This window comes from Taudactylus pleione, unplaced genomic scaffold (genome assembly GCF_031769625.1).
Source record: "Taudactylus pleione unplaced genomic scaffold, aTauple2 ptg000256l, whole genome shotgun sequence".
Lineage (NCBI taxonomy): Eukaryota > Metazoa > Chordata > Amphibia > Anura > Myobatrachidae > Taudactylus > Taudactylus pleione.
Window position 1 is genome coordinate 1,138,504 of NW_028284658.1, and position 27,277 is coordinate 1,165,780.

Sequence of the window (27,277 nt, forward strand, 5' to 3'; positions counted from 1 at the left end):
CTCTCCCCCTCTAGCCCTCCCATAGGGGTACCTAACCCTAAAAGTCCCTGGGTGGTGCCTATCCCTAAGTCCCCCCCAGGGGTGCCTAAACCTAACTCCCCCTTCCCGCAACCAAAACCTAACCCTCCCGGGGGGGCCTATTCCTAACCTACCCCTAGGGGTGCCTAACCATAACCTTCCCCCCCCAAAACCTAACCCTAACCCCACTACTCCCTAAACCTAACCCTCCCCCCCCGCGGCTAACGCTAAATTAGCCCTGGATTTACCTCGTTCGGGCTGTCGTCCTTCGGCGTTCCAGCAACGTGATTTAGATAGGCGCTGGTATTTTGACGCCTATCTGAAGTCCCCCATCTGGCTTCTCGTGTCGGGATATAAACCGGCGGCATTTAGTCCACCGGTCTATAAACTGCATCCCGTATTACATTAATATGCTCCTCTGGCCAGGTCTCTAAGTAGCAAGCAGCAAATATGTAAAAACCCGCTAGCTAATTGCTATAAAAAAAATAAGTTTTAACTCTGAATCCCCTTTTCATCTTAGCAGCATTCATACTGTATCTATCTTATCATGACCTTTCAACACAAAAATGTCAAGACCCTTTATGAGTCTTATGGTGCGCACACACAGCGATTTAAAAGAACGATTTGAATGATAATGATATCGTTATAATTACCATTATCATTCAAATCACTCATTTAATGTCCCTACCAACTTACCATCGACCAGCAATGTGCGGCCAAGTATGGACGATAGCGATATCGTCATCGGCCGTGCATACCGGTCAACTTGCTTGATATTGAGCAGGTTACCATAGGGATCTGCGATCGTTGATCGCGGGTCGCTATAGTCGTCGGTAAGTAGGTGGTGTGCTGGATGATCGATATCGATCATCAATACACACCAGGGAGAGTGCATAACAATCAGCCAGTGATATTGTATCGCTGGCTGATCGCTACGTGTGTATGCACCATTACTCTATCAACAGGAATGGAGACTTTGCAAAACTGCCATGTTGTCACAGTAGACAACACCCTCCACCAAGCCCTGATTAGCAACAGTGGTATTGCTTAGGCCATTTAATCGCTTTAGCAATTCTACTAGTTTCGTACTTCTCATATGTCACGCTCGCCTGTGTGCCTTGACAGAGCTATTAGAGTTCGATGCCAGAGAGGAAGAGGAGGCAAAATAGGAGTATAATAATTAGAAGCAAAAGGAGACACACCTGAGGTCCCTGGCTGATCACTTACTGAGATCTTAGACCACGACCCATCATCCTCTTCTGTGATGTCTCCTCGTTTGAAAAAAACAGGAGATCTCCATCTGAGAATGAAGCTCCAGATGCAGGCACATGAGGATGCTGACGCTCGCTAAAAAATCGCAGAGATATGCCATGGCAGTGAGCCCATTGCCTGCATAGCTGGAATACACTGTTCAGCAGATTGCGCAACCTATGCAGGCCCAGAGACTTGTTTGAGCTGACTAGCCTCAGGCCCTTGTACAGACCTGGGGGACAAGGCAGCCACAAAGGGGGCAAACGTAGAAACCATGGATGACATTAAAACCATAAAAACGGCTAGATTAACCGTTACAGTTGATGCCCATGCTTAGGCCAGATATCGCTTCACCCATGGGAGCAGCATTCACTCGACTGAGCCCCCTGTGCCTCCTACCACGACGAGCTGGGGGCTGCTCACCAGGCACAGCAGGGATACCGTAAGAGGCCATCTGGAGCAATCCCTGCACTGGTGATGGCCATCGATAGTTGATGTCTTTAAATCATCAGTAGAAAACCACTGCAATCAATGGCTGAGTACTGCATATGCACAGAAGTCCTACCAAAATGGCAGTTAAGCACATTAGGAGTATCACTCCAACCAGTGGAGGGTGCAGGCAACTGTGACCTGCCACCCCTCGACTTGCCAGTATACCCCTCAGTGACTTTAATACTGGGCAACCACTCTGGGCTGAGGGAAACAACAGCCACAACCTGGGCTTGGCAACTCTGCAGCATGACCAGTTGCAGCTCCTGGTAGTAATCCTGCTCAGCACCGGGCATCACCATCCAAGGTACCAGTCTCAGTGCTCTCGCATCGATATCAGAGCTCTGGAATGCCAGCCGCCATGATGCATGTATGCGGTGCCCAATCGCCGGGATGGGAGTGGAAGTATATATAAATGTAGTTTTTAGCAAGAGTCATGAAGAGCCTAGTCTAGCTGCTCCGAGATTTTACAAATAAGAGAATACAAACATTAAAAATTCAAAAATATAAAAATGTATATAATATTAAAATAAACAGCATAGTTGTTTACAATATCATAATAATATACAGTATACAGACTTTTTAATGTTTGTCTACTCTTTAAATTTTTTTCTTACCAGTTTCTTATGTAATATTTTACCTGTACAAAAATGGCTATATAGTAAATATAGGATGACCAAAGATAAATACACACACATACGCACGCACACTTATTAACTTTTGACATATTGTACTACACTAGATGGCGTTGTTTCTCATTTATTGCTTTAGATCAGTGATTTTCAACCTTTTATAACTTGCGGCACAGTAAACAAAATTAAAACTGCCAAGGCACACCATTCGTTTTTTTTTCATATATAATAACAAATACTTGTTTTTATGGGGGGGGGACCCGGACGAATCTGCACGGCAGCCACTGCGCTTTACGGCAGAGGGATCTTGCACAAAGTGTTCGCTACCCCAGAGGGTAGCAAGCACTTTTGAGTGAATCTGGCATTCGGCCAACATGGCGAAGGGTGCGAGACAGGCTGCCGTTGCCGCTGTTTAAATGCTGTGGCAAAGGCAATTCGCCTGCAATTGAATTCCCCCCCTATTTCTGTTAAAATTAGTAGAAATTAAACACAATCCCAATGGCCACCACAGAAAAAAATACAATAACAGTGGCCCCCACAGAAAAAAAACACAATAACAGTGGCCCCTTTACAAAGGTCCCCACATAAAAAAAAAAACACAATAGTGGCCCCCATACAAGATACTCATTCACAATGGCCCCCACAGAGAAAAAAAAAAAACACAATAATAACAGTGACCCCCACAGCAGAAACACATTCACAATGTGTTCCACAGAGGAAAATAAACACAATAACAGTTGCCCCCACAGAAAAAAGCACAATAACAGTGACCCCCCACAGATGAAACAGATTCACAATCCCCACAAAAAACAAAAAAATATGGCCCCCTACTTTTCAATAGCAGAGAAGATTGCAGTTGTCCCTGTCCCTCAGTGGCGGGAGTTGCTGCAGCACTGGAGTAGATAGAGGCTGCTTAGTCACTCACAGCAGAGCAGTGAGCACTGTGCGGGCGTTAGGGACAGCGACACGGCGTGCGTGATCTATGATGTCACGCCACTGCGTCTCCATAGGTCAGGACATAGGTTGTGGCATGGGCCGCGTCTCAGCAATCTATAGGAGCCCTGAGCTGCCTGGGCCTGAAGTTTTAAGATAAACTGGCGGAGGCGGCAGCAGATGCGCACTGGTGGGCACATCTCACACCTGAGAACCGCGGCATAGCGGTTGAAAAAATGCTGCTATAGATGTACTGTGTTTCAACCTGATTGAGAGTTGTACGCTAATGCACAGCTGAGAATTTGTACGCAGCTGCCATGCAAAACTATGCAAATTTCGGGAGATGTATTGAGACTCCCACCTGCGGCTTTGCAAAACCAAGTATCTGCATATAAAGACGCAAAATGTATGTACAATAATTAGAGATGTGCTCCGACCCTTGTGCTTTTGTTTTTGATTTGTATCTGTGGGCCTGATTCAAAGCCGTTCTCTAGATGCGATCGCTTGCACGATCTGTATGCAAATAGCATAGGCAGTGCTGTCGCACAGCAATGCATTAGCACGCCTAGTATCTCTTAGAGAGCGATCACATAGTGTATGCAGACACCCACCAGCCTGTTTTAAGACACCCACTTGTGCACGTCATGTCCAGGAAGTGTATGCAACCATCGGTACATCGGGTAACATCGGATGCTATCACAGCGCTTGAGATTGACCATACCCTGCCGCAAGCACTACGAGCACTACAGTGTAAAAACAAGCCAGGTGAAGTGTACTATGATGCTGTCTTTTAATTATGCACACCTCTAAAACGCTGTTGACATGCTCAGGCACACCTGCGTTTGCACCTCCAATGGTCAGCCCCTGTTACCACCTACAAATGGCTTCCCCTGGCACTCACTCTGCTGGGCTGTCTATGTGCAGCGAACGAATGCATTGTGAACATTTGCACATGCGCACTGCGTTCAGGGCCGGATTCAGGGATTAAGGTCTCTGGGGGCCCCTGGGCAACAAACGTGGGGGCCCATATATATATATATATATATATATATATATATATATAATCTTACATGGGAAGCAGCACTCCTGGCACATATGAGGCTTGAGACAGCGTATAGTAGGTCAACGTTTCAAAGCTCTTTAATACCGCTTTTTCATCAGGACAATACAAACAAAGGAACATCTTACCTTAAGTAACTCCACCAAGTGACTAACGCGGTGCACCCGGGTCGGGACCACACCCCCGTCGGGAAGCGCCGCCTGATGACGTCAGCGACATTGCGGTCACATGTCCCGCTCAGTCAGATGACGTCCCTAGTGCTCACCATCACCATGGAAACTAAGGAAATATAATCAACGGACTTAGAACACTCCAAAAACTGCTCGACATTGTACTCCACGCTAATAAGCTTTAGAAGAATGTCACCAATAAATTAATGTTCATATGCTCACCAATATCTTTAAGTATGGAATCGCTATAAACATATATAGTATAGAGAAAAATATCACATACACAACAATGTTCAAATGCTCACCAAAATCTCTCAGCATAACATCACTATAAATATAGCAACTAATATGTTCAAATAAATATAATCTATAACTCAGAACTAAGGCCCTCATTCAGACCCACTCGCAAGCGGGCGCACGTACGTTAGGCGTACGTACAAAAATATTTAAATTCAAGGGCTCGCTCGTATTTTCGAACGCATCTAAAAATCCTCCCCAAACTCAGACGACCCCTCCTCTAACTAACGAGCGTGCAAAATAGTGAGCGTACATCCCCGAAATGGCTTGAAGGGAACGCACGCACAAGTATAAACCGGAAGTGGCCTTGTCAGATGTCGATTACCTGCTCCTTTATTCTGCCTACCTCCATCAATCGTATCATGCCAATCAATGTATCAATTAGCTTAATTGTTTTTTTTTTTTCAACACAATGCAAGAAACTTTACTCTTGTCCGTGTTTGTGTTTTCCCGCAGAATACGTACGGCTTAAACATTCGCTTTTATTGCTCAAAAAACATGTTACCCACTATTAAACAATTGTTGTATTGCTTTGGATCCCCGCATATTTCCCGGGGTTCATTTCTTTATTTAAATTTGCTTACGCATGTCACTGCATCAAGCCTATCATAACTCTCCAGAGATTTCTGGCCCTGTCGAACACATGACTCATACACTAACCAATAGAATTGCTCCTGTTAATTTCCCAAATACATTAGCCAATCAGAAATTTTTTGGCCACTTTATCAAAAATTATTTTTAAGAAAAACACCATTGCCATCATGAGAGCCTCCGCATTCACCAGGCGCGAGCTGCTGGTGCTAACGGAGGTGATGGATAGGCGTATCACTAGCCAGCCTCCACCCATCACCAACCGGCAGAAGCGTTCCGCATATGCGGAGGCACGGGCCCGCCTGCGCTCCTTCGGCTCACGCCGCAACATCGGCCAGCTGGAGCGCAGGTGGTCGGACCTGCAACGGCGAACGCCCCGCTTGCTGGCATGCTTTCGCATGCAGATCTCAGAAAGTAAGTTTTATGTATTGTGGTTTTCATGTTTGTCTTTGTGGCCCACTCTCCCCAACCCCCAGCCAACACTCCACCCCCAATAATTCCCCTATTCCCCACTCCTCCCCAGCCTTCCAAGACCCTCTCCCGGAAATGTCGGGCCTCCTTCCCCTCCGTCCCACTTCCCCCTCTCCTCCAACCACCCCTCTTCCAATTACCCCCTCCCCGGAGTCCGTAATAACCCCGCCCCGATCTTTGGGGAATGGAGGCTCCTCCGAGGAGGACGATGGTGGGACTTTCGGAGCTGCCGTTTTGTCTACCGGTATGTTTTTCTTTAGCCTTTTTTTTAACCACAAACTGTTTGTATGTAATCATGTGTCGTTCCTTTATTCGTGGTTTTTGGGTAAACTTTTGGTGATTTAGCAGATTGCCTTTACCTGTTCCTGCTGATTTCAACATACACATATCCCACCTGTGGGAATTTGTACATAGGCCTTGTATTTTTTGCAGCCCCCATTTCAGTGTTTTTTTTTTTTTTTTTTTTTGGAGTGATTTCGTTGTTTTTTTGAAATTTTAATGTGGTTTCCCTATTGTTGTATTAATCCACACACTTTTCTCACCCACAGAGGAACAGAGGTGTCGGCAAGAAGTCCAAGACTGTGTGGCCCAGATGCGCCAACATATAATTGGGGTGCTCATGGCCCTTGACCGTCTGTCTGGCATCCTTCGTCAGTAGTTTTATTTTTGGTTTTTCTTTTTCAAAATAAATTGTTATTTTCAAACATACGTTCTGGCTCATTCGTTTTTTCCAAACCAAAGATTGTTTACCCTGACATAAGCAGACTGTTCCTGCAAGGATTTCCATTTTTTTAAAGTAAGATTGTGTTTTGTATTTGTATGTAAAACAGCCACAAGAAACACATAACAGTCACAATGTCATTTCCCTTTTTGGGTGTAGTGTCAATTAGATATTTCTACATTTTACAGGTTCCTAGTTGGTGTGCAAGCTGCTTAGGCCAATCTTACAAAGCCAAATGATTGTACAGGCTTCCTTTTGGTGTGGGTTTGGAACCTGAAAACATATTTCATTTTAGCTCAACTGGCGTCAGTACTGGATTACCCCTTAGTCAAATGTAACGTGTGTGAACCTGGTTACACTTGCTGGTAACGTCCAGAAAAAGGAAGAACATTTCACTCTACAAACATTTATTCACAACATAACTGATAAATCAAAGTGGTCACTCACAAAAAAAACACACAGTGATAATTTCAAATACAACACATACCAAACAAAAACAAACCAAAAACAACAAATCAAGAACTGGTTGACGAAGGACCATGCCAACATGATTCCACAAACATGGCGTTGCGATATGGGTTCCAGAATATATTCCCAAAATGTCCAGATCCAGGTTTGGTAAGGGTAGCAGGAAGTAGTGAGCGTTGGAGTGCCAAAGATTATGTGAACAAACAGAAGATGGTGCAAAAAACAACAAAAAATTAGATGTTCGCAAACAAACCCAAACACATTAGGTATAAACACTGTTGTTTTGTTAAAACTTACCTAAAAAATCTGGCCACCACATCATCGCGTATGGCCCCCCCACATACTGACCTCCGACCAACCTCGGGGGGGCCATCCTCAGGTAAGGCATCCTCTGGCTGCATTGGGACACCACTCCTTATGGCGATGTTGTGAAATATCCCACACAGGACCACAATTTTCGACACCATATCCGGCAAATACATGAGCTCGCCACCAGAGCGGTGGAGGCATCGGAATCGGTCTTTTAAATGGCCGATACAATGCTCCACCACTTGCCTGGTGGCTGCAAGTGCAGAATTATACGCACTTTGTGGGCCTGGTGTGGGAGCCAAATAAGGAGTGAGCAGCCAGGACATGCAAGGATATCCACTGTCTCCTGTGAAAAAGAATAGACAACATCAGGAACACTGTGTATCAAGCTTAACATTGTTATGTACTAAAGGTCTCCACTTACCCAGAAGCCACGCATCACCAGCTTGTAGGTTGTTTAATTTGTGCTATATCCCTGATTGCCGGATGACGAAGGAGTCATGTGCACTTCCTGGTAATTTTGCATTCAGGGACAGGATCTAGAGGGAGGCATCACATACCACCATTACATTCAGGGAGTGATAGTGTTTCCTGTTTCGAAATATGGCCTCCAGCCGTGCTGGAGGCTGAAGTGGTATATGAGTACCATCCACAACCCCTATGATGTGTGGGAAGCCAGCTATTTGGTAAAAATTGGCCTTGGCCACACTAAGGGCACCCATATCCAAAGGCATTTGAATAAAATGATGGAGGTGCTTGAAAAGTGCCTCCATCACTGCCCTCAGGATCCGGGAAAAGGAGGATTGGGAGATGCCCGCCACTATTCCCACCGTTGTTTGAAACGATCCTGAGGCACAGAAATGTAACACCGCCATAAATTGCGTAAGTGGTGGTATTGCTGTTGGACTGTCAATTTGCCGCTCAAGATCACTTTCTATTAATGAGAGAGTGTCTATGATGATTTTGGGAGGTAGACGGTAGCGTCTTAAAACCTCATCATCGGGCATTCCAAAAAGGGTGACACGTGTTCGAAATATCTGGGGCCTTGCATGCCTACGATGCCTACGCCTGGGACGAGATTGAGGTTGGTCGGCTTCCGGGAGTATGGCCAGAACAATCCGCCCTAGATCGACCTGAAATTCAAAGATTTCAATGTAAGGCTTTTGACCCACCCCAAAAGTAAATTAAAACAACTTAGCTTGATGATACCATCCATTGCTGCTTACATGCCGGGGTATTGTCATGATATGTCCAAACTGAAATTAATCACAAAAATTATTTGACAAATTTCACTCTGTGCATTTTTGTTTTTTAATTTTGTGCTAGACCAAACTTAAAATATGCAAAACACACATTTGGCAAAACGACATTGCACACAGTACATCAAAATGGGTTGAAATGTTTGCACAAAAAGCGAAAAGGGCAACCTCCAAAAAGTTAAAATGATTAATAAGCATTTAAAAATGCGCTAATTAATTCGCAAATACAAGTCACAATAGTAAGTAGTAAAAATGCACTAATTAATTCGCAAATACAAGTCACAATAGTAAGTAGTAAAAATGCGCTAATTAATTCGCAAATATAAGTCACAATAGTAAGTAGTAAAAATGCGCTAATTAATTCGCAAATACAAGTCACAATAGTAAGTAGTAAAAATGCGCTAATTAATTCGCAAATACAAGAAAAAAAATGGACTTACCAAGAGCAAATATATAAGAGTCCAAATCAAAAGGTCTTTTGGTCCGAAAATAATCAAAAGCTAAAATAGATGAAATTATGGAACCAAAATTTTAAAAAAAGAAGAAACACAATGAACCAACAATTGATCAAAAGTTAGACTTCACAAAACTTACCAAATCAAGAAACGAGGTCCCAAAAATATAAACCAACAAAGAGAACGGAAAAAAAACGCAAATCTACCAAACAAAATAATCTCCAACCGCCAACTCCTTTATACGCAATCAATAAACTCCAGCCAAGGTAACCTCCAACAATCCTAAAACGCCACCTCGACTCGAGACACACCAAGCCATAAATAGTGTTTCGTTTCCCGCACAAATTAAGGAGGGATCATAGGAACGCACAATCAATGATGCGGCCGCCAAATAAGGACGCATGTATAAATACGTCACGAAAACACATTAAAATTCTGGTGTATTTCTTGTTTGGACCTCAGACATGGCGACAGACCAGGGAAACAATGCACAAGAGTCAGGCGGTAAGTCTTTCATGCATTTTGTATCAATGATTAATTTGAAACATAAGATTGGGCAAGTTGGGATTTTGTGAAATCTGAATATTTTCACAAATAGGTGAGGAGGATGACATGGAAGAGGCTGCTGGGCCCAGTATTCCGGCCAAAGCTGAAAAAAAAAAAAGGCAGCCACATTTCACAAGAAAGGAGATGGAGGTTTTGATACAGAAGTGTGTGGACATCCTGCCACAGGCAGACAGAAATATGAGTCTAAGCCAGAAGTGGAGAATGTGGGAAGAGGTAGCCGTTGCTGTCAATAGGGTGGGTGATTATGTCCGTCTAGCCCGGGATGTCAAACGGCGGTAAGTAAACACTTGCCCCCCCTAAAAACAAACACCATTTTAAACCAAAGGATAATGGCTTCCATTTTTTCCCACAGATGGGGCGACTTCAAATATCGCCTAAAGCAAAAACTCGCGGACAGGGCTAGGCATGCAAGGGGGACAGGTGGGGGTCCCACCCCTGTGTCATTGGAGTTGACGGATTTAGAAGAGCTGGCACAGGGGTGTGTGCAGCCTGTGGAGGTGTTTGGCGTGTCCAACATGGATACAGACATGCCAGACTTTGCGGCTCCTCATGTTGTCCCAGGTAAATCTTTGGATGTCATCAACTCTGAAATGTTATTGTGCCAATATGTAGATTCTAATGTGAGGCTTTTCTCTTTTTTCCTAACAGAGACACAGGCGGATGAATCTGCTCCAGAGGGGAGCCTTGGCCGCCGAATTTCTGCTGGCTCGGCAGGGGAGGAACCAGTACATCCGGCTGAGGACCCTGCAGAAGCCAGTCCAGGGCAATCCCCCTCGCAGGCAGTGTCCCTCCTCACAGAACTCAATTTCAAATCGGATTTCCATACGGAGATTCTGCAGAGGATGGACGCCAGTCTGCTACGGGTGGCTGAGGCCCTGGAGCAAAATGCTGCGGCCAACGTGACCATTGGTCAGGCCCTGGCGGAAAATACCAGGGCCAACATCTGCATCGCCAATGCCCTGGAGCAGCTCGTTCGCCAGTACATGGTGGAGCCGACCTCCCTTCCTGCCGGAACATCAGGATCCTCCACCTCTGGCACAACATCAGCCAATCCTCCAAATGTGCCTAGCCCTGTGCCTAGTCCAGAGGCCACAACATCTGCCTCTGGACAGGCCAGCCCGATGACATCCCGGACCCGGTCTGGCGCCCTCCCTCCCCCATCCAAACGGGTGAAAAAACGATGACAGCAATGGTGACTTTTCCCACAATTGTGCTTGGCTCATATTCCTTTCTGGTCAAAACTTCCCTCTCCTTTCTTGTGAAATGTTTTACATTTTTTGTTGTATGTTTATGTCAACAGTTATGTTGGGCCAATTTGTTTGATTTTGGAACATATCTTTGGCCAAAAAAGATGTCCCCAATATTTTATTTTTTTTTATTTATTTTGGAACAATAAATTGAAACTAAAAATCTGACATTGGATTGTGAAATTATTGTACAAATGGGTTACATTTAATCCTGGACCAAAAGGCAAAAACTGGCCGAAAAAAAAAAACATGGGCTCTTTAAGGAACGTTTAAAAATTCATATAACGAGGCAAATTCAAGAGGCACAAATAAAATGGTGCGAAAATTAAAACATGATGACATTATTGTTACAATAGGCCCTAACCACCAAATTGAGGGCAAAATAAACCCCCACAAATGTACGCAAATTGATTGTGTCATCCTGACATTAGCAGCTCTGAGTTCCACCTGCGTACGGTTTTGTGCTATCCCAAAAAACTGATTTCAAAACACATACCAAGCCGGTTCTCAATCCAACACTAATTGCTTTTCTGCCCTCCCGCGATTAATCGCAACAACATCGTGGAGTCCCGGGACGGAGGAGAAGGCCATCGCCAATGTGGTCGAGTAATCCAGACCCTAAGCTGTGCGAGCATTTTGAAGTGAAAGAGGATCATCCAGTGACGTATGAGTCGGTCCGAACACATTTTACGCTCGCATCTGCTAATGTATGTACGCCCCAAAAACGCCTCGCCACGCCTGCGTTTTTCCATCTCCACCCCCGTCAACACCCTAAAACGCCCTGTTCTGTCAATCACATTTGACATGTCACTTCCTGTACGCTATTTTAGGAACGAGTCAAAAAAAGCTCGCAATCTGCCGTACGCACATGCGCAGTGTAACACCGACGCATGCGCGGTTAGTCAACATCGGAACGCAACGAGCGTACTGCTGTTAACGAGCGGCTCTGAATGAGGGCCTAAATGTCCTGAATTAACATGCACGGCTAGAAATTCATCAAAACATCTTTAACAACACCTTAAACACGCAAAATCTGGATTTATATTGAAATTATCACAAAAAGTAATTAAGACCATGCTGTTCGTTGAGCCCCTTGGGAGCAAGTGTCCCCAACCGATGGATCCAGCGTGTTTCACACTGCATAAGTCTAAGGGATCGATTCCCACCTCTAATCATAGCAGGGATAAAGTCTATCATCCTATATCTCAAAGATGCCGAAGAATGAGAGGCCATGGCAAAATGTTTAGCTACTGGCTGTTCGCTAGTACCAGAATTAATTGCTGCACGTATGGCCGATCGGTGTAATGCCATTCTTTCCTTAAAAGTACGCTCGGTTTTCCTGATGTAGGAAAGGCCACATGGGCACAAGATCTGATACACCACAAATGAAGAATTACAAGCCAACGTATGTCTAATCTGATACTGTTTGCCTGAATAAGGATGATAGAACTTATCCCCTGCTATTAAATATCTACATGTCATGCATGTGCATCTGATACAGCCCAGTTTACTCTTAGTGCCTGTTGATCTAGTAAGGGAACGTACATCCGTTTTAACGAGAATATCTCGTAAACTACGACCTCGAGAATAACAAGGCATAATTCTAGTACTAGAAAGATTAAGTTCACCATCGGACTGTATCAATGGCCAGAATTTTTTGGTAGCCTTATTGATCTCAAAACTCGCATTATTGAAATGGTTTATCCAGGGGAAAACAGGGGAGCTCGAAGCACCCTTATCAATTTCTTTATCACATCTCTTAAAGAGTAATTCACGTCTATCCAAATTTAAGACCTTTTGCTTACTGGCTTGCAAATCAACTGGATTATATCCTCTCTCAATAAATTTCATAATCATATCATCCATCTGTTTTTCCGCAAGAACAGAATCTGAAGTAATCCGTTTGATGCGGAGCAATTGAGAGAAAGGCAAACCACGTTTAAGAGGTAAGGGGTGACAACTCTTATAATGCAACAAGTTATTTCTATCCGTACTTTTTGTATATAAGCTAGTGTGGATATTTCCATTATTGATAGAGATCAATAAATCCAAATAGTTGATTTCAGTGTTGCTGATATTAAAAGTAAATTTCACAGGACTCGCACTAGAATTATGATCATTAAGCAACTTAATCAAATCATCGCTTGGACCCCTCCAGAATATCAATAGGTCATCGATGTACCGCGTATAGAATACTATTCTATCTGCTATAATAGGGTCTGAAAAAAATAGTTCCTGTTCAATCATAAACATAAAAATATTGGCATACGATGGGGCCACATTCGACCCCATCGCACAACCATTGATACAGTCCGATGGTGAACTTAATCTTTCTAGTACTAGAATTATGCCTTGTTATTCTCGAGGTCGTAATTTACGAGATATTCTCGTTAAAACGGATGTACGTTCCCTTACTAGATCAACAGGCACTAATAGTAACTGGGCTGTATCAGATGCACATGCATGACATGTAGATATTTAATAGCAGGGGATAAGTTCTATCATCCTTATTCAGGCAAACAGTATCAGATTAGACATACGTTGACTTGTAATTCTTCATTTGTGGTGTATCAGATCTTGTGCCCATGTGGCCTTTCCTACATCGGGAAAACCGAGCGTACTTTTAAGGAAAGAATGGCATTACACCGATCGGCCATACGTGCAGCAATTAATTCTGGTACTAGCGAACAGCCAGTAGCTAAACATTTTGCCATGGCCTCTCATTCTTTGGCATCTTTGAGATATAGGATGATAGACTTTATCCCTGCTATGATTAGAGGTGGGAATCGATCCCTTAGACTTATGCAGTGTGAAACACGCTGGATCCATCGGTTGGGGACCCTTGCTCCCAAGGGGCACAACGAACAGCATGGTCTTAATTACTTTTTGTGATAATTTCAATATAAATCCAGATTTTGCGTGTTTAAGATGTTGTTAAAGATCTTTTGATGAATTGCTAGCCGTGCATGTTAATTCAGGACATTTAGTTCTGAGTTATAGATTATATTTATTTGAACATATTAGTTGCTATATTTATAGTGATGTTATGCTGAGAGATTTTGGTGAGCATTTGAACATTGTTGTGTATGTGATATTTTTCTCTATACTATATATGTTTATAGCGATTCAATACTTAAAGATATTGGTGAGCATATGAACATGAATTTTTTGGTGACATTCTTCTAATGCTTATTAGCGTGGAATACAATTTCGAGCAGTTTTTGGAGTGTTCTAAGTCAGTTGTTTATATTTCCTTAGTTTCCGTGGTGATGGTGAGCACTAGGGACGTCATCTGACTGAGCGGGACATGTGACCGCAATGTCGCTGACGTCATCAGGCGGCGCTTCCCGACGGGGGTGTGGTCCCGACCCGGGTGCACCGCGTTAGTCACTTGGTGGAGTTACTTAAGGTAAGATGTTCCTTTGTTTGTATTGTCCTGATGAAAAAGCGGTATTAAAGAGCTTTGAAACGTTGACCTACTATACGCTGTCTCAAGCCTCATATGTGCCAGGAGTGCTGCTTCCCATGTAAGATAGTTCATATTTACTTGTGGGCACCCGGCCAAGTTGCCTTTCTTATAGGGAGTGCCAGACCTTGCTGTATTCTATATATATATATATATATATATATATATATATGTTATTGCTGAAATTGCTGATTGGGGACACACTACGAACAGTGGGTGTCTGGATCAGTGATGGATATTAATGCGAAAATATGCTACTGATAGCAAAGATCGCCAGAACATAGGGATGCCAACTGCTGCCTTCTCATATGGGTACGACGTCGCTTACGTGTGTAAATATCAGTAACATCGACTCACATCGAGCAGCCATCTTGCCCTTGCAGCAGGTCTGTCCGGTTGCAAACACTGCAGCTTTCCTCGCACGCCAAGATCTGTCATGCTGCATATGCAATTGCAAGGGCTAATTTTTGCACTCTCATGAAATGATGGTCAAGAGGTCAGCCACTTCTGCATTTTTCTCACAATCCCACTGTTACCACCCCCAAATGCTGACTACCTGTCACTCACTTTGTGAGTGGATTCTCTGTGCGACTGTCATATACACATGTGCACTGGCAAACAATCGCTCGATCTGCGTAAATATCGCTATTGCGTCTGTCTCTGAATCAGTCCCAGTGACTATTACAAGTTGAGATAAAAATCTCCTATATCAGGCACCATAGGCTGTGTGGTACTGTGGGCCTGATTCAGACCCGCTCGCGAGCGCTGAGCGCTCGCAAGCGGGTCGATGGTGCCCTAGTGTGCATGCGCACGACGGAGGTAGCCGTCGTTATGGGTCTCGAACCAAAGGGGGCGTGCTGTCGATGGTGAGTGACAGCACGCCCCCTTTGGTGGGCGTGCCGGGGGCGTGGCTGCCAGACGGAGCCGTTCCCATGGGAACGCCTACCGTCTGGGTCCGGCCCTACTAACATCACTAGTGATGTCAGTGGGAGTGATTTTGGCTCTGATAGAGCCAAAATCACTCCAGGGCTTGCGGCAACGAGACTCTACTGCAGGGTCTCGTCGCAAGCCTGATGGTCGCGATGGTCTTGACCATCGCGACCATCATCATGGACGCTCGCATAAGCTGTGGGTGGTAACCCACAGCTATGCGAGCATCCAAAAGGCCGGACGGAAAAAAAAAACCACGCCCTGATTCAGAGCGGGCGCTCGTTCAGAGCGTCCGGCTCTGAATCAGGCCCTGTGTGTTTTAAATCCTGAAGGGGAATTGAACCAGGAATCTCTTGCTTTGTACCATGCACCGTAAACAGTTACAGAACTCAAAGTGATTTTATCCTTATTAGTGGCATTGGTTGTATCTACTGACTATCCAAAAGAGCTTTTTAAGTTGTTTTGTATAGAAGAACAGTGTGTTTATGAACTTGTGATTGTATAATAAATTGATGTTTTTTTTTTAAATAGTTTTGGATGGTTGTTCAATAGTTTTATGCACCCCCTCCCATTGGTGAGTCTCACAAAAAAAAAAAAAAATTATTATCAAAAGATCTGTGATCTAATCTTTGTACGGCATTGCCTGGATTTGCAAAGCCGCAAGTGGGCGTATCAATACATAATCCTGCGGCTGTAACATTTGCTGCGTACAAAGCTGCAACAGCGTAAATCATTACACCCGGTGCGGCACTCATCTAACCCTCGGCGTGCATGAAAGAGATTGTGGACTTGTGCCTATGAGACCACACCCCCTGGTATGCCACGCACAGCACAGTGTGGATGACAGATTAAACCATCACCTCTTCAGCGCTGTTCAGTGACACTAAAATAGTACAGCAGCTCTGCTATTTTAGTGTCATTCCCTTGGATGTGTCACCCGGTGCGGCCCACTCAACCCATACAAGTGAGAGAAAGAGGGTAAGGAGACATAAAATGCTTCCTCTCCCCAATGGCATCCTCACCTTTAGTTGCCACCGGTGCGGGTGTATAAGCATGAGCGCGGCGCAGCCGCGCGCGCCGGGGAAAGGGGGCGGGGCCTTGGATCAAGTGGGTGGGGCCTCGCATGTGGGGGCGGGGGCACGCACCTGAACCCCGGTTTTAGTGACTCCGGGGGGTCCAGAAGGTGCGGGCTGCCCCCGGGGACTAGTGTGTTTGTAGTGCTGGCTCCCTCACTGTGACAGAAGCCAAGTGCTAAACATAATTGTACAGTGCAGCACCCGGCTCCTGTCACCAGAGGGGGAGTCTGCACTTTGGTGTCACGGTTAGGACTAGACTATACAATGCAGATGGACCTGTGACGTCACACCCACGTGACCCAGCCTGAAAGGGGGAGGAACGGGGATGCTAACGGGGGACCAAAAGTGTCCCCTCGCGGGCTCGCTACGCTCGCCACGCTTCGAGCACGGTGGCTCGCTGCGCTCACCACAAATATTTATTCCCCTTATGCCCTAGTGGATGGTAACGCAGGAGCGGTCCAGCCTCCTGCAGCGGTCACGTGGTGGATACGTCACAGAGGTCCTTTAGCGACATAGGAAATAGCAGCAACCTTGGTGTCACCGCTCGGCACCCCCCTTGTGACGCCACTGCCTCTCTCTGTAATGGTTATTATCTTTCTCATGCTGTCAGCCACGTGCTACAGTGATTACAGGAAGAAGCGCTGGATGGTGCGTTACCTTGCTCTCCTTCCATAATCAACTACTGCAGAGCAGCCTGTTGACTGGAGCACTGAGGGAGGTGAGAAGGTGTGGAAGGTGCACTACTTCCTAAGATGAGATTCTAACCTTATCTCATGGGAGGAATAGTCCTAAATAGGTTGATGACTGTCATTTCATTCTTGCTAGGTTGATAAATATTTAGTTTTGCAGTAAATATGTTATTTCTGTAACTTCTTGTACTTTACAGTATATTATAAAGATTTTAGAGAGTGAATGAAATTATCATAGAAAAACTAGTTGCAGAGCAAGTGATGTGACAGCCATTCAGTTACTTAGCGCTCATTCCTTTTCAAATATGTTTTATAGATTCAGTATTTCTTGTGAAAACATCAAATAAATCGTAAGAAAAATGAACACTTTGAATTCCCACCTGTAAATGTGGACAGCTCCTTCTGCAGAATTTTCATTACATCATTCACTTTTGGACAGAGCTGAGAAACAGACAGTCTTGAAATAAATGCATTTGGATATACTGTAGGTAAAGGTTTTGTACTTATGTTAGATTTGCTGTTACTACAAAATAAAGTGTCATGCTTGCAGAAGACAGTGGTCACATTGGATCATACTGTACATGTTACTTATAACACATGGAAGGGATTAGAACTTTACCTTATCTTTATCACTGGAGAAAGTGTATGTTTACATGTTTACAAAAAAGCTAAAGGTGAGTGCTTTCTACTATTTGCCATATTCTGGATTAGCGTAATGTTCAGTAATGTATATATACTTGTAAATGTTTCATACTTGCCAATATAGGAGGTACTTGTGGCCATCAAAGGACTCAAACCATCTGTGGCTCCGGGTCCAGATGGATTTACGTCCCAATACTATAAGAAATTTGCTTCTGTCCTATCACCCTTCCTCAAAATCTTTTTTAATGATTTATTAGATGGTGCTTCTTTTGACCCATTGATCTCCTTGGCTAGCATAGTTGTGATTCCAAAGCCGAATCGTGATTTAGAATCAGTCATTAATTACAGACCCATTTCTTTACTGAATGTCGATATCAAAATCTATGCCAGACTCTTGGAAAATAGATTGGGTCCTTTTCTCCCCAATTTGGTTCATCCCGATCAAGTTGGTTTCATACATGGGAGACAGGCCCTTGACAATACACGCTGAACAATTGATCTGATCCATGCTATTCACAAACAAAAATTGCCGGCCTTGGTGCTGGGGTGGACGCTGAGAAGGCGTTTGATCGGATCCATTGGCCCTTCATGTTTCGCGCCCTCCAATCTGTGGGTCTTTCTGATCGTTTTTTCCATGGTGTAACCACTCTATATAGATCCCCCCGGGCAACTGTGCTGGCCAACAGGATCTCATCTTCCCCTTTCCCGATCTCTAATGGGACTCGACAGGGCTGTCCATTGTTCCCCCCCGTTTTCGCCCTGACGATAGAGCCTCTTGCGGCGCATATACGTGCCAATCCATATATAAAGGGTATTAAGATTGGGTCTGTCGAACATAAGATATCACTTTACGCAGATAACATTTTGCTCACTATATCCGATCCAGCTCATTCCTTACCTCATCTTTTTTGGGAGATAGAGGATTTTGGTGTACTCTCTGGCTTTAAATTTAATGCACAAAAAACGGAAGTTGTTGACTTCTATATCCCACAAGCTGTTAAAGATACCCTAGAACAATCCTTCCACTTTCGTTGGAATCGACGCCAATTGAAGTACTTGGGGGTCTACATTACCAAACACTATAGACAACTTTTCCAAGCAAACTTTCCACAATTGCTAGCACAATTTCAAAAAGATCTTAAGGACTGGGGAGGTTGTCACATCTCCTGGATCGGCCATGTTAATGCCATCAAAATGAACCTATTGCCAAGGTTGTTATATCTATTTCAGACTCTGCCTATCCGGATACCTCCTTATGTTTTTAAGCATCTACAACACATAACTGCACAATTTATTTGGTCCAATAAACGACCTCGGGTGGGACGCGGGGTGATGCACAGGCACGCTTCTGGTGGCGGCCTAGGGGTCCCCAATTTTAAACTATACTGTTTTGCCACCAGATTAGCACAATGTGTATTGTGGAATGGACCTAAGTCTGAGAGGGTGTGGGTCATGATAGAAACTAATGAACTTAAACTGCATTTCATTTCTTCATTGTTGTGGCTTCCCAAAACGGCTCGCTCTCGGGCTGCCCTGCATCATCCTGTGATTTCTCATTCTTTAGACATTTGGGATACGGCTAACCACCAACACAATATTGCCCCACATCCTAGTCCTCTGATTCCACTGTTTGACAATCCACTTTTTCGTCCGGGCTGTCTTTCCTCCGCCTTGGTGCATTGGAAGAACGGTGGAATTAGATTACTAAATGATATTACGCAGACCTCGTCCTTACCCACGTTTTCGGATATACAGGCCAACCTTTCCATCCCTCATACCTTCTTTTTCCAATACCTGCAAATACGACACTTTCACTCCACATTGGTGTCCCAACTTACCCACAGGTCTCTCACCACATTGGAGGGCCTGGCATCCCCTAAAGGACTCATATCCACGTTATACAATTTGCTCCTGTCCCCATCACCGGACATTAGAGACTCTCATGAAAGGGCCTGGGAGGCTGATTTAGGAGAAACCTTAGACAACGATGACTGGACTGATATCTATTCTAACTTGGTCAAAAGCTCAATATGTGTTCGCATAAAAGAAAATGCGTACAAGTTATTTTTTAGATGGTATTCTGTTCCTACACGTCTTAACAAAATGTATCCTGGGACTTCCTCATTGCGTTGGCGATGTTGCATTACAGACGGGACATTCCTACATATTTGGTGGAGCTGCTCGAAATTAGTTCCCCTTTGGAAGGAATTGTGTACATTGGCCAATTCTGTCTTGAGTATTCAGGTCCCTTTTAGCCCTAAATATTTTCTACTCCCTATAGGCACCCCTGGGGCATCTCCCCACCAAAATAAATTATTTACTCAGATGGTATTGGCAGCCAGATGCGTTACTGCATCAGCATGGAAGAAGTCTGAAACGCCTAGTATGGGTCTGATTATAGCTAAAATATGGCATGTCCACTCCATGGAATACGTCACTAGCATAATGAGGGGCTCCTCCACAAATTTCATTAAGGTCTGGGAACCCTGGACCTCTTATTTTCAGGTCCCCCCAGCATTTCTGTGAACACTTATTGATATGTTCATTTGATATCTTATCCCAGTTTCTAGTTTATTGTGCTATCTTGCTGCGGCCACGTCCAGTCAGATCTATCCCTTTCCCTCTTCCCCAACCTCCTTCTGTCCTTCTCTTCTGTTGGTTTTTTTTATTTTCTGTTTCCTCCTCTTCTCTCTTTTTTCAATATTGAAAAAATTAGATGAGACTGTTTTATTGCACATCTGTTTATTATCGATGTACTGTGCATTTACTAATTTTTGTAATATGGTGTGTTTATATGTTTAGACCTTTGTGTAGGTCGTTTTCATATTGTCTCTCATCTTACTAATAAACTATGTGTAAAAAAATAAAAAAATAAAATAATAATGCACTAATAATGCAATTAAACTGTGACACTTTAAATCTTATGTTAATGCTTGCTACATCACAATGTGAGGGAAGGGAAGGGACAGGAGTAGTCCCCAGTAGTGGAATGTTTGTATACACCAGGCAGATATACTGTACCAGGCCATTTGTTCACAATAAAATGTTCTGCCAGTAGAATATGTTTTGCAATTAGTACAGCCATTTTTTCTTGTTTACAGCACTGATGTTTTGCATTACTTTTTGTGTCCAGAATTTTACAAACTTTCAAATAAGCCATATTACATTGCCCCTCTATACCTTTCGGTTCAGGTTATTTTTGATGGGTGTTTCCATAAAACCAGTGAAGAGATTGTACAGCCAGCTGTTAGATGCAAAAACAGATTAAGTAACATTAGAGTTAAAAATATAAAACTGATAAAGCTACAGAGATTTCTAAAAAGGATAACTCATCCTTGTCAAACAGGTTTCATGTGTGCACCTATTGTTTTCATCCAATGACAGATTGTGCATTTAATTCCTATAATTGCTATGATTTAGGTTTGGTAAACCCGGCTTGTGTGAAAGATGAGATTCACATTTCTGTAGCATAAGGAAGGTGTGATAAGGTAACATAGTTCCAGGTGGCTTGTCAGGAGAATGTGCTAACTTACCTGGCTCCTCCAGAGAGGTGCAGTTTAGCCTTATTCACTACTGAGTAGCAAGCAGAAACAGACACAGACGGATGACCAGATGAGTCTTTGGAGGTAGTTAACTGAGCTGCTAAAGTCACTCCAGAGATCACAAGGGAAAAAGAGCCACTGTCTTTTCTGAAAATGCAAAATTGCAGACATGCACAGATTACATGAAATCCTTAGAAGACAAAAAAATATTATATTTCATTCAATATGCTTAAAGAAAGGGTTTGGCAAATAACAGCTCATCAGTGCTAAACACAAACAAAGGAGACTCAGTGCTCTATTCATCATCACTTAATTTCTACAAAAGCAGGTGTGCCTGCAGTTGTAGAAATTAAGTTTTCGGGCCAATCATCAAAAGGGTAAACAGTAGGAGACTTCACAGATATCTCCTGCTTACCGGAATGGCCCGCTGTCCCCATACACTAGTATGGGGACAGAATTCATCAAGCTCTGAAAATACAATATTTTCAAAGCTTGATTGCGGGATCATTCGCCATCTTCAAATGACGAGGGCTTCCACTACCCGCTCCTTCCTTATGGGAAGGAGTCCCGGGTCGCGAAAAGGGATCCTTTCGGATACCTTTGTCCCTGTCCGACTCCTTCCGCCAGACGTCGGGGCTTTTGTGCTGTGTACACACCTATAGATATATCTATCCAATCTGTCTGGTGGGAAGGAATTTATGGTAATGTAAGGGAGCAAATAACAATAGAAATTTTCTCCCTAACACTGGAAAACAGACCATAGTTTCCTTCCCACCAGACAGATTGGACAGATTTATCTAAAGGTGTGTATAGAGCCGAAGGTGCCCATACACGGTGCGATAAAGCAGCCGATCCGATGGATTGGTACGATTTGGCTGCTCTATCGCACCATGTATGGGCCTAATGTCGAACCAAGCACGCACCTGTGGGGTCTTACATCGCACCCCCAGATCTTACTGCAGGTTCAGTCGATCTGGGGATGCGATATGCGATTCCATGCAGCGCTATGCAGGAGGGGGGAGGCGGCATATCGGGCGGTCGGTCACCCGATCGCACCGTGTGTGGGGACCGTCCAATATGTCGGACGTCGGATCCCCCATCGCATTGCACAGTGCATATCGCAACGTGTATGGCCAGCATTATGGAGATGGGTAGAGGACACAGAAAAGCATCTTAGGACAGCCATCTGGGCCTGGTCAATAGTCTGAGCAGGAAGAGAGATTAGACACGCAGGGTTAGCCTCAATGTGCTGCTGAGTGTGCTCATAAACAGGAATTAATGGCTTTGGGTGGCATGGTGTCTAGCTTGAAATGCCAAAATAACTTGTACCAAGCCAGCACTATATATAAGAAATACTGACAGTTTTGTAGCATTGAAACAATGCTTTGAAAGTGTACTGCTTTCCTTAGGAAAAAAGACAAACTTGTGTTTTTAATAGTCCTAAATTCAGAAAAAATATATTTTATTATTTACAAGACTCATTAGCCAGGACAATGGGCTGCAGTGCAACTATATAGAGTCACCTTTTCTTTTATGCTAATTTAGGCTGCCTGAGGGAAAGACGCTGCAATCATATTTTTGTAATGATGATAAGCAAAACTATATTTATATACCCTTTAAATTTTGGCATGTTTGTATCTGGTTACAAAGAATAGACAAGAAGAAAAAGTGGAAGCGCAAGTAAGCTATGTAACATTGAACTTCAATTATTGTGCCCCAACTTATTTGCAGACACAAAGAAATTAATAGGAATTACAATGTAGAACAGCCAATTATGAAAATATATATAATATTTAAGAGAATGTAATACATACGATACAGTATAATAAAAATTCCAGCTAAAATAACAATCCCCTGATACCACTGTCGGTCAAACATATAAGCTTATATGAAAGAAAAATATATAAAAAATTATAAAATAGACATGACAATTTAGATGTTCAAAATGTAATATGTCCCGTAACAATAAAAAAGCTCAAAAATATAAGGAAAAGTGCTCCTCAGACTGGCACATGTTTTTCAGATGTCTCTTATTTAGAACTCTAGTGCTTTATGTCCAAATAAATATCTGTATATAGCATAAATTTAATCAACAGTATGATGAATAAACAGTTAGTATAGTAACAGCATTTTTACTCTTACGGGACATATTTACATTTTTAATATCTAAATTTTTAGGTCTATTTTTTTTTTTGACTGACATAGTGGTATCTGGGAATTGTTATTTTTTCTGTCATTTTTATTATACTGTACCGTATGTATTATATTCTATTAAATATTATATATATTTTCATAATTGGTTGTTCTAGATTGTGATTCCTATTAATTTTTCTGTGTCTGCAAATAACTTGGGCACAATAATTGAAGTCCAATTTTACATAGCTTACTTGTGCTTCCACTTTTCCTTCTTGTTTACTCTTTGTAACTCTGGAGGGGCTGATCACCCCTTATGAGGGAGCAGCATTAAGCTTTTGTCACGTAAGCAGAGCATTTGGCGCCTGAATCTATTTTGCCTTTGTATCTGGTTAGTTTAACATGGCAAGTTACTTAACTAATAGTAATAATGCTAAATCAATAAGTACATCCTCATAATTATGGATTCTTACATTAACCAGTGTTTTATTGCCCACTGCCCGTACACTTTGGCCTTTGCACCTTCAACAGTGACGTGTACATCTGTCGGTGGTACTGGGACAGCTACAGCAAGAGAAGTGTTAAACTCCTGAACAAATATTCTGTGAGGAAAAAAGTAGAACATGTTGAGTTTATTCTAATTATTGGTTATAAACATGATGTTTGTGTCATAGGATTAAACCATTTAATTACACAGGATAATTGTTCTCTGATAATTTCTCACCCTGAAATTGCATAGTCAACCATGCCATGTGTAGAACCAGAGATATTTGGAAGACTGTCGCGTTGCAGCAGATGGCGGAAAACATCTGTTCCCTCTGAACGAACTGATGACACAAGAGTACATTACTGTACACTCATACAGGGCATTATATCAAACCTTTGAAACCCTGACACCTGCTACACATTTTAGGCTACTTACTGTAGTTCAGCCATTTCTGAGTGACTCTCATAACAACACCAGGACTACAGTGTGCAGACAACGAGAGACAACCCCACCACAGCAACCATATTTGCCTCATTCTTACTGTCAATGTTCTGAAAGAAAGAACATACTAGATTTTAATGTCAGATAAATGATTTCAGCAGGAAAGAACTGTTACTGCCAATACTTTTCAGCCCTTAAAGCTGACATACCTGGGAGCCCTAAATAGTAGTAAATACGCACTAAACTACATATTTATAATATATTCTCACAACCCCTTATCACTGGCACATGTGCATAGTTGTAGTATATAGAAATGAGTTCCATATAGAAGAGTGTGAATGTAACAATCTGGTGGTAAGAAATGCCCTAGTAAGGGCTTGTTGGCACAATTATTTATATTTGGTAGTTATACACATGGGCAAGGAGAGGGGATAGGGTGGGTACTGAAAACCAAGCCAGGGGCTTGTCTAAGGAGCCCAACCAGCCATGGAGGTGGAGGAACTCCCCTCCAATTTTTGTAGTGAATCTACTTCTGAGTAGAACGTTAGTGACCACGTCCCCATGCTTGGCAACACCCCTCCCTAGCAATGAAACCCACAGGATTTCTCAGCAGCCCTTCTTATACAAATCCTTTCTTGTCTCTAAAAGGGTGCTGTTATATGGCACATGGATGCTGTACTAACTGACAAATTAGATACATCCCAATATATTATTTTAGCACACGTGCCTTTTAAAATGCTTGTGTCACATTTGCAATATGCAGTATGAGTCAATATTATATCAATGGTATTAGAAAAGCATGTAGTTAATAAACATTAGGAAGTTGTATGGCTTTGTTTTGTTTTTTAAAACCTGTTAGATGGACAGGTTTTAAAAAAGAAAACAAATGTTTGAGAGTCACTGGTCCTTTACATCTTCCATTAGTCAGTCCTGAAACCATCTACAGTAAATTAACTGACTAGCACTTATACCAGGTAAATGTGAGAAAGCCAACATGTCCCATGGTTTAAAAATGTCTTATGCTATTTTCTATAAAATGCATTCATCAGCATTATGTTCAAGTGCTTGTTGCTTCCATGAGGTTACATAAACGAAACATAACAGTGTGACATCAATAAATTGTGGCGAATATTCAAAGTACTGTAGGAGCGGATGAAAATAATTTTATATATTGATTCACATGGTGGAAACATTATTGTTTATACAATGACTGAAGGCCCCCATACATCAGCGACGCATTGTCATAATCCCCTGATCACCTGATGTCGAGGTCGGGGAATTGGTGAAATCAAACATGTTGGATTTCCCTGATTTGCTGATCCCTACCAAAATATGACCGTGTTCAGCAAATCAGGGTTTTTCAACCAGGAAGAATTTCACAGATTCCCCATTGGATTGGCGATCATCGATGGCCGCCGATTGGCATTTCCGACAGGCAGATCCGGTTGGATCGGGGAAACTGCTGCCTGATCTATGGGGCATTTTGCTGAAGAAATGGTTTGGTAAAATAAATGTACAGTAGAATGTGTAATTCCCAAATTGTCAAGAAAGTTGTGTATAAAAAAAGAGGCAGAAATTAGAAAGAATGATTGTATAAGGAGGCAAAAATCATTTATAATTCTTTTATGGGGAGAAAATAATTTTATTCATATGTTAGGAGTCTAGATTAAAGTTTATTTAAGTATATTTTTGAACAATATTACTTATTAATTATATTAAACGGTCAATATTAATCAATTGTAAAAAAGTGTCTATGAGACACAAAATCTCTGAAATTTATACAAATAATGAATTAATCAATGAAAAACAAAAACCATAGCACTCCCTTGCTAGCTAACACACACAAAGTCCCTACAAGATCCCATAACTATGTTGAATTTTTTTTAATGAATATTACGAAGTACCATAAAGCCATCCAGTCAAAAGTATGTTCTACCATTTGTACCATTCATATGTTATACGACAATCATGTTCACCTTTCAGTTCCAAAATAGCTAGAGAGCCATAGATAGTTAAAGCAATTCTGCACTTATATATAATAAAATCACATATAAACTAGGATATTATCTTAAAATATAGTAATTTGCAAAGTGCAGGTAATCTGTTTAAGATAATGTTAACAGCGCTAAATAAAAAAAAATTATTATGTCTGTGCTAAACAATCCAAGAAAATATGTCCAGTTGTGACATAAGTCTGCTGCACACTTATGTTCTACCTGCACTCAAATACTTGCACAGAGAAGAACAGAGGCGTGAACTGACGATGGTTGGTTGTCAGTCACACTGCAGTGCTGGAGATGGTCTGCTGCATGCACTTGTACTGAAAGACAGACTGTGACAGGACTAGTTGGCTGTTCCACTCTTGGTGTGACCTATTACTTGACCAATCACCAGTGTAATGAGTAACAACACATACACATAGAGGTGCCTGGCGAGTGCTGTTCAGTAGTCTCGAGGGCTCACCAGCCACCAGAGCCAATCAGAACAGTTGTGGTATAAAAGATGGTTAAAAGGTCGACAATGTCTAGATAGACACTACGGGGTAAATTTACTAAGATTCGAGTCTGGGAGAGTTTGCAAACCCTGGAGAGTTTGGGCATTTTTTCCCATGCTCAAATTTACTAATGTAAACTCGGGAGAGAGATCTCCTTTGCTACAGGAAAATACTGGAGAGTTAGCAAACTCTCTTCAATTCACCATCGGCAAAACTCGAGAACCTTTTCACTAGTGAAGATAGGATTCATGAATTTACCAAGCAGAGAGTTTCTAAACTCTCATGAGAAGGGAAAACTCTCCTGTAAAAACTCATGAAAAAAATTCACCTGCCTGTGATCTGCGAGTTTGGCAGAAACATACACAGATCACTGTGATTCATGTATGTTTTTGCCAGTAAATAGAAAAAAAAGATTAAAAGTCTTTTAAAAAATTACATA

The 27,277-nt window shown here is 42.7% G+C and overlaps 1 protein-coding gene across 1 annotated transcript in view; it reads right to left on the minus strand.

Annotated features, from left to right (window-relative positions):
- LOC148514861 (bactericidal permeability-increasing protein-like) overlaps positions 1-24,447 on the minus strand; it is an 88,944-nt gene extending 64,497 nt beyond the window's left edge. Inside the window, exons 1-6 of the mRNA XM_088480775.1 lie at positions 24,339-24,447; positions 24,141-24,243; positions 23,890-24,018; positions 21,275-21,430; positions 20,922-20,985; positions 17,480-17,540 (exon numbers count right to left, since the gene is read on the minus strand). Coding sequence (XP_088336901.1) covers positions 17,480-17,540; positions 20,922-20,985; positions 21,275-21,430; positions 23,890-24,018; positions 24,141-24,243; positions 24,339-24,438 — 613 coding nt within the window. The 5' untranslated portion in view covers positions 24,439-24,447. The remainder of the gene's footprint in view (positions 1-17,479; positions 17,541-20,921; positions 20,986-21,274; positions 21,431-23,889; positions 24,019-24,140; positions 24,244-24,338) is intronic.
- Positions 24,448-27,277: the final 2,830 nt, after the last annotated feature.